The 12,808-nt window shown below is 40.5% G+C and overlaps 1 protein-coding gene across 2 annotated transcripts in view; it reads right to left on the bottom strand.

The window, feature by feature from the left end:
• arhgap42b (Rho GTPase activating protein 42b) overlaps window positions 1-12,808 on the bottom strand; it is an 87,108-nt gene that overhangs the window by 22,945 nt on the left and 51,355 nt on the right. For both annotated transcript variants that reach the window (XM_087795866.1, XM_087795865.1), the window contains exons 4-5: window positions 8,190-8,261; window positions 55-156 (exon numbers count right to left, since the gene is read on the bottom strand). In XM_087795866.1, the coding sequence (XP_087651992.1) occupies window positions 55-156; window positions 8,190-8,261 (174 nt within the window). The remainder of the gene's footprint in view (window positions 1-54; window positions 157-8,189; window positions 8,262-12,808) is intronic.

Consider the following 12,808-nt stretch of genomic DNA (forward strand, 5'->3'; position numbering starts at 1 on the left):
GGGAGTGAAGAGAGTTAGTCTCCTCAAACATCTCCACTCGACGGAGCTCTGGACCTCCTGCAGGTACGCCTCCTTCTTCTTGGACGATAGGCTGAGGTGGCGCTCCAGCGTGGAATAGTATCTCTCCGTCTCCTTGTCAAACTTCTTCTTCCCTTCCTACAATACAAGGCCAACACACGTCAGAGTGGGCCACAAGGTGGAGCTGTTGCAACACCTGCTTTGAGCTGAAGGCCACTTGAGTTTGGGTCCAGGGGGGAGAGACAAAACTTCAAAAGGTCAAATCTGAAGGGATCAACTCTTTAAAGGCTTTTAACTTTTTAAGGAATGATGTTTGAGCAGAAAACTTCTGTTTAATCTCTCACAATTATTCAACACACTTTACATTCTAAACACTGCCCCCTAGTGGTTCATAGCGAACATTGATGTTCATTTTTTAGTAGGTATTTATGATGACAAACACAAAGACACAGATGCGCACACACATCAACATACACTTATATACACACACACACACACACACACACACACACACAATCTCAGACAAACACATGTACACACACACACACACACTAACATACTAGCCAACACAGTCAGACTCACACATACATATGCATGCACACACACTCTAAGACACACACACACACACTAAGATACTAGTCCACACTCAAACTAAAACGCACACACACACTCACACATTTTAACACACACACACATACACTCGCACACACACTGAGAAACGCTCCCCCATCCAACACACACATGCACATACATTGTAAGACACACACGCCCACAAGCACAGAGAGACACACACATCTAGAGATGCACACACAAACACACATCATCACTCACACTTGCTCAGCCAGAAACGCACATGTACACACGGACCCACTCACACCAACAGACACACATTGTCACATGCACACACCTACAGACACACATTAAATGCACGTTAATACACACTCGCACAGACGCACCCGAACACACACACACACACATGCACACACACACACACACACCAGAAGAAGACTTCAGGGTCTGCAGGCGCAGCAGGCGTCTTCATCTCTGCTGACTGCAGCTAAACTGGACAAGTGTTCCGAGCCGCAGTCGGACTGAACCGGATTACCAAGTGATCCTTACAGGAAATTAAATGTCACAAAAAGCGTCGAGTCCGGGACAAGAAGATGGAGATCAATAGAAAGAGAAATGATTGGCCGACGTGCGATGATGTCATTATTGGTCTCTCGAGGCTGAGACCGTCGTGTCTGGACGCGGCCGAAGACAAAGTGCGGCTGTTACTGTCGGAGCGTTGCAGCTCCTCATCGTTCTGCTGACAGTAAAACACATTAAAACCTTGACGTTTATTTCCCTCCATTACTCCGGTGTCCAGCCGACACACTCGCCGAGCACAGGCCATAATACCCTCCGCGGGAAGTAATTGCCTTTGTTGCAGAAATCAAAATCATCGTCGTCGTATTTTTAACAACACTGTCATCGAGTCACGACTGTCGCTGCTCATTAATCTCGTCACGACTCGTGTCTTACTGTTGGAGCTTTGTTTCTTAGAAAGGAGGTCAAGCCCTTCTTCACTCTCGCTACAAATCACTATGTCATCGGCAAACATCACAGTCCGTTGACACTCCTGACCTCATCTGTCAGTCTGTCAATCATCCTTCCAAACAAATCTGCTGGACTGAAAAAAAGAGTTTTCCCTATTTATGTGATTCAAACATCTAAATGATTTAAATAGAAAAGCACTGAGAAAGCACATACCTCTGCCAAGGAGCTGTAAAAAAACAGCTTGTAAAATTGAAAGAATAAAAAAATTATACTACTATAAGTTTGCCTCGTATAACGTTGTTGCTTGTTTGGTCATACACCTTCACAAAGACACAGAAGTGCACACACATGAACATGAACTTTACATACACACATTTACACACACATTCTAAGACACACACGCAATATAAACGTACAAACACACGCCCACAGACGCATAGACAGACAAACGCACATCGTCACTCACACACACCCACAAACACACATGCATGCACAGACTCTAACAGACAAATTCACACTTACACACACACACACAAAAACCCAAATGTCGCATACACAAGCACTCTAAGACACAGAAGCAGCTAGATACACACCCACACATACACAAACATTCTAGAAAAAAGAACACATGCACATATTTTCAGACACACATACACCCATGCACACACTCACCCACAGACACATGCACAATAACACACTGTCACACACCTAGAGACATTGATAAACACTGGACGCACAGGAATATACACACGCAGACACACACAAACGAACACACAACTGCCTTATATAACGTTTTCGCTAGTTTGTACACTTTAATGAACTCAACAAGTTTCTTGGTTTCAAGGTTAATATTACACTAAATAACACATTTCAGACGGTAATAAATATCTATTTAAACTAATGTTTTCTTTCTGTGCAGCCCAGTAACAAATGCATTAGTCAGAACAAGTTGTTAATTTATTGTTTTTTTTAATATACGTTAGCTCTGAAATAAGCTAGTTTGAAAGCAGCAGCGTTGAGAAGCCATACGATTGAATGAAAACTGACTGAAAACTGACCAAATGTAACTTCTTTGGCAGAGGTAATATCAAACCTTGACAGTGGAGAAGGATCAGACCCGGTGTCCTTCCCCTCTGCAGAGGTGAGATCTTCTCTCGACCCTCCTCCTCTCCCAGGCTCCCCTGAGAGCCGATCTGGCTCAGACCTACATTCAAGTCTTTCGTCTGGCAGTGTAGAGAACGCGTCTGAAGATTTCTCTCTCACTGCAGCTCACATTAGGTGCAGCTATAAGATCAGATGCAGGAGAGAAAACCTTTGTTCTGCAGACTTGAGAGGACGTGAGCGACTCTTGACTAGGCGAGAGCTCCGGAACACGAGGCGTGGCGAGGCAGCTTTGATGAAAGTAACCCGATAAAAGAGAAAGAAGAGACTCTTGTTTGACGTCACTTTCCATTAAAAGGGTCGTTTGTCAAAGTTCAAAGAGGGAAGTATCGAACTTGTTTACACTGGTTGATTCACTCGCTCTTGTAGGTTCATCGTTCTTCCTCTTCTTCTCTAAGGTCGAGGGGGCAGCAGCTAACGTAAACAAGTCCCAAATCCCCGTCCTCCGCTAACCTCTTTCAACTCTTCATCTCCTAGATAGTCCTGGGTCTGCCCTGAGACTTCCTCCTACCACTCACATATCCTGGAAACATCCATTCAAGGACTACTTCTCTAGGCGGAGTTTCTACTCCGAGTCTGTCATGGATGAATTTACCCTTGTGATGGTCTGTTAAAGCTTCATGAAACAGTGTCATGTTGTTTAAAGGTCAGTAGGTGGCGCCATCGGTTTAAAAATTATTTGATGTTTCATTAGAACAGTGGTTCAAAACAAAAATAGTGCAGTGACCGCCATCTAGTGGACTGACAATAATGACACTGCTTCATGAAGCTTTATCAGACTGTCACTACAAGATCGCCACATGGTTGAAAATTCACAACCTCCCCCTCCCCCCCTCACTCGTGAACAAGACTCCTCCTTCATTTTTCTTTCTATGGCAGACATGGGCAAAGTGCGGCCCTTTGTTTGTATTCATGCGGCCCTTTTGAGTTCAAAGTAGAACTGATAATAACAGCTAATAGTTATATTATATTAACAATTACTGGTTCGGCTGTAAATAATAACTTGATAAAGTTTTTTGTTTTAGGATTTATGAAAGAAAAACGAGGAGAAAATCCTCAAAACAAAAAACTTTATTGAGTCGAGTTGAACCAATAATTAATAACAAAATGTTTGTATGCATGTATATATATATATATATATATATATATACTGTATATAGCTATAAATTACCATTTAACGATATTTAGGTTAATATTTTTTTTATTTATTTTATATTATTATTTATATTTATATTATTTATTTATTTATTTTTAAATGGTGTTTTATGTTGTTCCCAAACATATTCTGGTTCCATGTTCCTTTATTCTTGCTTGACGATCCCTTACAACACTCGCACTACATAACGTGGCCCCTGAATATAGTCATCTACCCACCCCAGGTCTGGTGTAAAGCATCAGGACCAGCGTCAGTACTTCCTCCAACACTTCATTTTTAGTGTTCTTTGTGGTCTGACGAGGCTCAGGGAGGTTTGGGGGCGTCTCCGTCTGTGCAGGCGTTTTAACTGGGAGTCACTTCTCAAGAGTTTGAACTGTGAAGAGGCTGCAGGGTGAGGCTGTGAAGAAGCTGCCGGGGGGAGGACAGGGTCGTGGGTGGCTGCTGCACCATCTTAAATTCTCTTTCAAGTCTCCAACTTAGGAGGCCCGTAGGGGTCCTGGCTGGCTGGGAATTAATGCCGACCGGGGGTCGAGATGACCGCTGGTAATTCAGGCCGGTCGCTCTACAAAAGTCTGACCAGACATCTGATGATTCTCCGCCACTTAAGGTCTCCAGAGGTGGCGCCGACATTTGCCTCGACGCTGATGAATCCCAGAGTGTGCAGAGCAGGACGATCAGAGGAGGGCGAGGGGTTTGTTCGTCGGCTGAACTTTCAATGAAGCTTCTCTTGTCGTCTCCCAACTTTGCTGCGAGACTGATCGCCGAGGCAAAACATTATGACCACCGCTAAATAATGAGTTTAGAATCTTAAGTAATAGATCATTTGCTTAACTAATGAATGTAGACATAGTTTAATATTTTATTATTATTTAATCTATTTATTATTTATTTAATGTAATCATAATATAGATAATATGATGATTCATAAAAAGATTTTCCTTTTTACTTTATTATTTTTTAAACTATTAATTAACCATACATTAAATAAACTATACATTTCATTATAATCCATTTTTATTGTTTCATGATTTATATACACAGACATATTTATCTCACAATATATCTATTATTTGATTGTAATCCATTTTATGTTCTTTTATTTTATATATTTTGTTATATCCATTTATAGTTCCAATCCAACTGAATCAATAAGACAAAACATATGTCTATGTCTCTCCTATTCTTTATTTATTATAAATTCAATTTCCATTATTGTATGCCAACTGCAGTTTTATAAAGTATATATATATATATAATACATATATATATATATATATATATTTATAAATAAAGTTGAGATATGTTGATTAATAAAACAAATGTAAATAATATATGTTGTAACCTCAATTATTTTAAATAAAAAGGTTTGATTAACAAGTTAACTTCAATGGTTTGCTTGTATTTATTTATGTTAATGTTAAGAATTTACAAGTGCAACATATTTGAAACTTTACTTTTTGCTTTCCTGGTAGCGTTTTTGCTCCAAAATGTATTGTAGTAATTTGTCAAAAGATCCTATTTGGATTTTTACATAAAATACTTTTAATTTAAATATTTGGATGAAACATTTTTGCTAAACTAAACGAAAACAAATAATGTTGACGCAGACTGAGTTTCCTGCTCCTGAGGCTAAAAGTCGACGCGCTGAAGTTAAAGTCAACAGAAAGCGTGACTGCTGTGACAGCGAGCCCGTACAGACAGTGCCACTCCGAGAACAGCGATGTCATCTCGAGACCTCCTGACTGAGAAACGTCTGTGGTTTCCAGCACTGAGGTCTTGTGTGGAACTGGAGCTGCTGCTCCGAACACACACTCTCACTTCTACCCAAATAAGGCAAAAGCTGGACTTCAGAGTCGCTGAGAGGGTCAGGACTCTCTCAGAGGAGTGGAAAGTTGCTCAGCCGCTCGTAACGTGGCCTTTTATCTCCGGTTGACTAATGTGGAGCCGGTGGAGCAACATCAGGAGATGGAATCGAATGTGGGGGGGGGGGGGGTTCTGGACCGTCAGTAAACACATCACCAGCTGAGAAGCTGCGGGCAAGAAAGAACTTCCCAGAAACCCTCTCAGACTAAATAAGATTGTGACCCAAAAACATTCCATTGACCATCGCGAACTAGTTCAGAAGCTAAAGATACTTTATGTGATGATGACTGTGGAGCGAAAGTCGAGGAAAAAAATGTACAGAGCCAACACTAGTGCTGTCATCAACTCTATCTCTATATTGAAACAGCGACATCAGTGTATTATTTATTACCATAGTTTTTAAGGTTATATTTTATTAAAGTGTGTGAAAATACAAATATAAATAATTTGATTTTTAATTTACAATCAACACGCAAATATTTTTTGGTTTGTTTGTGTTGCAATTAAACTTTCGGCCGCTAGATGGCAGCAGTTATAACAGCCTCGGCGGCTAATGGAACAATGAAATCCAGCGAGATCCCGGCGAAGACTGAGGACGAGAGGATACAGTCGAATCCAGGAGCTTTTAAAGCTGATGTTTGGACATATTTTGGTTTCAAAACCAATTAAATTAGTTATGAATTCGTCAAGAGTCATGCGGTCTGTAAATTCTGCAACACCAGAGTCGAGTACTTGACAATATATTGCTTTGTTACCGTTGTATCGTGATACGTATCGCCAGATCATTGCCGATACACACCCTCTTAGTTTCACCCCAGACCACTAGATGGCGATAACACGCTTCTAATACAGACCTGTGTGGATGTATTTTACGTGGCTTCCATGAGGTCATGACAATTGGGTTCTTGTCATTGTCTTGAGTATTTTCTGTCAATCAAAAAGATGAAAAATATTTTTTGGACAAATGTGCTTTGATTTAAGATTTTAAAAATGTATCTTTAAAAACAAATAAATAATTAATTAAATAATTAATATAATATGATTTTAAATTATATTAAGGCTTTTTTCGCTCTTATTTTTCTTAATGGCCCCTAAAAAAACATTGTTAACAAAATGTGGCCCCTGAGGAAATGTAACTGTCCATCTCTGATCTATTACCATTTAGAAATGTCTGCAAAGGTTGTTCACCATTGAGAGATTCTTTCTGACTCGGGCGTATTTAAGCTAGTTTGTGTCTCGTTAAAGAAAAGTCTGTCAGGAAAGGATCGGTGGGTTGTTATGATTTTGGATTTCAGCCAGAGGAGCATCAAGACGGCACCAGGCCCAGCATGAAGGAGCCGGGCTCAGCCGGACCTCCGGACCCCGCTGCCTTGGAAAGGCGTGCAAATGACTCCCAGCCGTCCAGCCGCGAGTTTTTGAACCCGGTTCGTGCTCCGGCGTGTCTGATCCGACCGAGGGAGCGAAACAAACAAGACGCTTCGCTTTCATATCGTGCCTTTTCGCGCTCCACAGACATGAAAGCGCTCGCTTGTAGCAACAAACCCGCACTCGGGCCGATGCTGGACCTTCAGCTCCAACAGCGCATCTGCAGCACATATCTCCAGGCAGGAACCTCCAGAGATCCTGATCCTTTAGGTCCACCAGAACCATAGACGAGTGTGTTGAATATGACTTGTGAAGATCGACTTTTAAACAAAATAGAAAAATTTTATATATCAATATATCAACACAGCTGCAGATGAAATAAGCAAAAACAGCTAAAGGACCTTAACTAGCTGCTCATTAAACTTCATACAAGTTCATTTTTAACGCTATATTATTCCTCACCCATCCAATCATCCATCCTTTAATCCATTCATCCATCTATCTTCCACCTTTTTCCAATTGCAGGGGTTTCCCCTGGAGCAAATAAGTCCACACTTTCTTTCACCAGAATTCTCCTACTGCCCTTATGGGAGACATTATTGCCTCTCCTGGGTCTGCCCCGAGGCCCCCGCCATGTTGGCCATGCCTTGAAGAACTCATAACCATATTTTTAAAGGACCGTCCGGATGGAAAGAAGTCCTTTTGGGTTGTTTTTTTTCCCCATAATCTTGCTCTTTGTGTATCAAAGATGGTGAACATAGCCGGGAGTATGTACATGGATTTGTCTTTTAGCTTAGCTCTTTCTTCACCAGAACAGATGATGGAGACCTCATGAGGATAAAATCAATCAAAGTTCATCCTCCACTTCGTGGACATCCCACCCTTTTCCTACCAATTTAGAGTTTCTACTGAATCCACACATCTTCCCCAGAGACACATCGTTCAGACACACCACTGACACGAATCAGGACTTCGACAAACTCCCGACAGTCTGTCAAAACTTTGAGTGACACGCAGGGTTTTTTCCCGGGATCCTGATCCCGGGTGTGTGTGTTTGCGATGATTGCACGAGGAGGTGGGCTCTTACCTTCGCAGCGCCGATCTGCTCTTTGCGGAACTTCTCCAGAGGCGTAATCAAAACATCGTCAGCGTTCTGAATCTGAAACGGAGGGAAACAAAAGGGAAGCGGCAATCAGAGCCGAGCGGGAATAACAGAGCGAAATCAAGAGCATTCAGAATAGAACCATCACGCTACAGGTGGGCGGACAAAAAGACACCTCAACAGCCCGGCTTCATATGACAAAGGCGATGAGCTGCAGTTTCAACCCTGCTACGATTATCTTTCCTAGTGTCTCAAAAAACCTCAACTCCCTCAGTTATTAACAGAGACCTTTATGTACGGTATGTCTATATCTTTTTGTTTTTGATCACAAGATCTTGAACATTTTCTACATGCACAAAAGAACCATGTCTCTGAAATATTGTTCACAAATATGTCAGTATCTAGTGTGACCACCATTTGCTTCACGCAGTGCAACACAACTTTTTGCTGCTGGATACGGGCAGGAAGTGGAACACGCTACGCCGATCCATAGCATCCCTCTCTAGCATCATGTCTTGTGAGAATGCTGGCCATGCAAGAACTGGTGTGTCTTCAGCTTCCAAGAATTGTGTACAGATCCTTGCAACATGGGGCATTACGATGCTGCAACATGAGCTGACGTTCTTGGATGTACATAACGTCCATAACATACGCACTGCCCGCCGCCAACATTGCGATCCGGAAACCCACACGGGTGCCAGACATGCCGTCTACCACCTGCCCTGAGCAGTGAAAATCGTGATTGATCGGTGAAGAGAACACCTCTTCATCTCGACGTGCCAGACGGCGTCCGATGTGAGCATTTGCCCACTCAAGTCGGTAACGACCACAAACTGGATTCAGGTCGAGACCCCGATGACGATGACGAGCATGAAGACGAGCTTCCCTGAGATGTTTTTTTGACAGTTTGTGCAGAAATTCCTTGGTTATGAAAACCGATTGTTGCAGCAACTGTCCTGAGTGGCTGGTCTCAGACGATCTTGGAGGTGAACATGAACTCTGCAGCTCTAGTAGAAGAACTCACATTTCTCCAATCCTTAAAACTCTTCACTGGCTTCCAGGATGAACTTTAAAATTCTGGTTCTTACGTTCAGATCTATTCATGGTCAGGCTCCTCCTTACATCAGTGATCTGATCCAGCCTTACACCCCAGCTCGGGCTCTGAGGTCTGTGGATCAGAATCTACTGATGGTTCCAGGCACACGGTTCAGGACCAGAGGAGAGAAATCCTTCCGAACTGTTGCTCCTAAGCTTTAGAATGATCTTCCTCTTCCTCTTTGTTTGATGATCTACTGACTCCTTCAAGAAACATCTTAAGATATTTTTTCCGTTCAGGCTTTTCCTTGATTTTCTGGAACTCCTGTGTTGTTCTCTGTGTTATCTTGATCTTTTTAGTATATATTTTATTGAGTATTGTTTTGATTGTTAAAGCGCTTTGTGACCCTGATCTGGAAAAGCGCTATATAAATATAATTGACTTACTTACTTACTCTAGTGGACATTCCTGCTGTGTATATATATATATATATATATATATATATATATATACACATCAGTATCTGATTACATTTTTATAGTTTAAAGTTTCAGTTATTTCTGACACAAAATGTAAAAAACTAAAATCATGTCATTATTATTCCTAAACTAACTGAAATAATGTAAAATAAACGTAAAAGTGATGCGAGGCTGATGATTGTTTACATTTACTGAGCAACACCTTCGCTGTAACAGGTTGAGGTTGGAGACGACGCTGTAGGTGTGACCTTCATCCGAGGGAGAGAAGGACGAGAGCCGTGATTTAAAGTTCTGTATCTGTGTGGCTGGCATGTGTGATAAACCATCTGGGCTCCGTCATACATCTACGCTAGCGCCGCTAATTTAGAGGTGTCAGCACAGACGGACTCCGCCGCCACAATCCTCCCGAGCGCTCGCCGCCGCCGCAGCGTGAGCCTTTTTTTTTTGTTATGAGCCATTAATCACTGAGAAATTTTCATCGTCCCAAAATAGCCCTGTCACCGGAGCAAATAGAGGGAGTTAAAAATGAAGACAGAGTCTGGGGCGAGCCGGAGAGGCTGCGTCGTCTTTGGCCGCTTTTTAGAGGTCACTCGGTCTCCGGGTTCGTTCGCTGCTGGAGGAGGAGGTAATTGTGTCTCAGTACAATAAACTCCTGAGCTCGTCATGCTAAAGTCTCATTTTTAAATGGTCAATTACCAGCTAATATCCTGCTCAACACTTCAATTCAATTAATTTTTCATTTTTTCTCTTCAAAACTATTCTCAGAACATCCGTCACCTACAGAATGTCTTAAATACATTAGAAGAAGAAAGTTTTAACACAAAATAAATCACTTTCTGTTGAGGACCCTTGTGCTAGGTAAAGAAGAGAGTGCAGCCCTGTTGGAGTCGACTGTGCTTTATAACAGTAACAGTCATGTCAGATATAAGTTCAAAGAGAATGTGTGTTGAGGTTTCATGATACAGTTGAAGTTTCATGAAACAGTTGATGAGGTTTTGTGATGCATTTGATGATGTTTCATAATACAGTTGATGAAGTTTCATGATACAGTTGACGAAGTTTCATGATACAGTTGATGAGGTTTTGTAAGTAAGTAAGTAATTTTTATTTATATAGCGCTTTTCCAGACCAGGGTCACAAAGCACTTAACTAATCAAAACAATATTCAATAAAGTATATACTTTAAAGATATGCATTGTGATGCATTTGATGAGGTTTCATAATACAGTTGATGAAGTTTCATGAAAACAGTTGATGAGGTTTTGTGATGCATTTGATGAGGTTTCATGATATAGTTGATGAAGTTTCATGAAACAGTTGATGATGTTTTGTGATGGATCTGTTGAGATTTTATAATACAGTTGATTAAGTTTCATGATACAGTTGATGAAGTTTCATGATACAGTTGATGAGGTTTTGTGATGCATTTGATGAGGTTTTATAATACAGTTGATGAAGTTTCATGAAACAGTTGATGCGATTTTGTGATGGATCTGATGAGGTTTTATAATACAGCTGATTAAGTTTCATGATACAGTTGATGAAGTTTCATGATACAGTTGATGAGGTTTTGTGATGCATTTGATGAAGTTGTATAATACAGTTGATGAAGTTGATTGAAACAGTTGATGAGATTTTGTGAAGCATTTGATGAGAATCAATGATAATTGATGTGGTTTTGTAAAATAGTTTATTAGGTTTCTTGATATAATTGACAAGGTTTCATGATACATTTGATGAGGTTTCATGAAACCTAATAAAATGTATCAAGAAACCCAATCAACATGATACAGTTTATTAGGTTTCTTGATATAATTGACAAGGTTTCATGATATATACTATTTAAATGATACAAAGGTACATTATATAAATACAATTAAATATGTAAATATTAACATTCATTAATGATTATATAGTTTCAGAACAGCTTTTAAAATATAGTATAGTTTGCGTCTTCTTTCGCAAACATGCCGAGCTGCGATGGATCAATGGCAGTCGAATATAAACAGAATATAAACATGTTTTTGCTTCTTTAAATTACTGCCGAGTCTCTTCAGAGACGTTATTCCAGAGATTAAACGAGGTAAACAAACAACAACAAGTCTCTCCTGGTCAGACCAGAACTCAGAAAACACTTCATCAACTACAGGAGCTACAGTTTGTCCTGGTGTGCTCTACAGCAGGTGTCCCTGAACATTATTTTTAAAAAGCCGACCTTCAGTACAACGGAAATAAACCAGCATGACCAGCGGACCTAGTAGAAGCAACAAGATGGACTCATATAGAGTTTGTGGTTCTACCAGGTCAGACTCTGGTTCCATCACAGGATGGACCCAATACTATTATAACCGTCTTTTTTTCCATCTCTCTCTCTCTCTTTGTCTCTTGGCAAAAACGAAATAAAAATCTCCAACAAAACAAAGTGTTTTCAATGGGCATATTTTCCAACGTAAATATTTCAATTAAAAGCTCTACAATAATAATCCAATATCACTTGAATAGACAAAGCAATGCAATACTTGCGTTGTGTTTGTTTTTCCTGAATAATAAAGCAAATCTCAGACGTTGAATTATTAAAACCACAGAAATAAGACACGAGTTCCGGGAGTTCTTGTCGCAATGGTGGACTTCTCAGATGCTCCAGGTCAAAGGTCGAACCCAAAGGCAGCAGCCATCTTGACATACCGAGTCGCCGATGTAGGTACAATTTCGGTCCCCCTACAATATGGCTTAAAAATATTTTTTATGGGTTAAAGAAACGTCAACAGAACGTTTACATGATGCCTTTTTACCACATAAAACATTTATATTGACAAAAAGTCGATCTTCGTCAACATAATCACTTTCCGTTCTTTCATTTCCTGGTTTGACGATCATGTGACTTAGACGCCAACAGGAAGTGCCCGCGCTACATGTGACGAAGCTGCTGATTAGCTGAAGCCGTTTTACTAATATTAACGCACAACTGTACAATACAATACAATCATTCGAGTTCCGAAATAATTTTCTTATGAACATTTAATAATTGATTTAAATCGGGAAGAAAAAACATTGAAATGAAAAATAAATAATTACTGAGGTGTTTATGA

Source organism: Callionymus lyra, chromosome 7, assembly GCF_982586985.1.
Source record: "Callionymus lyra chromosome 7, fCalLyr1.hap1.1, whole genome shotgun sequence".
Lineage (NCBI taxonomy): Eukaryota > Metazoa > Chordata > Actinopteri > Syngnathiformes > Callionymidae > Callionymus > Callionymus lyra.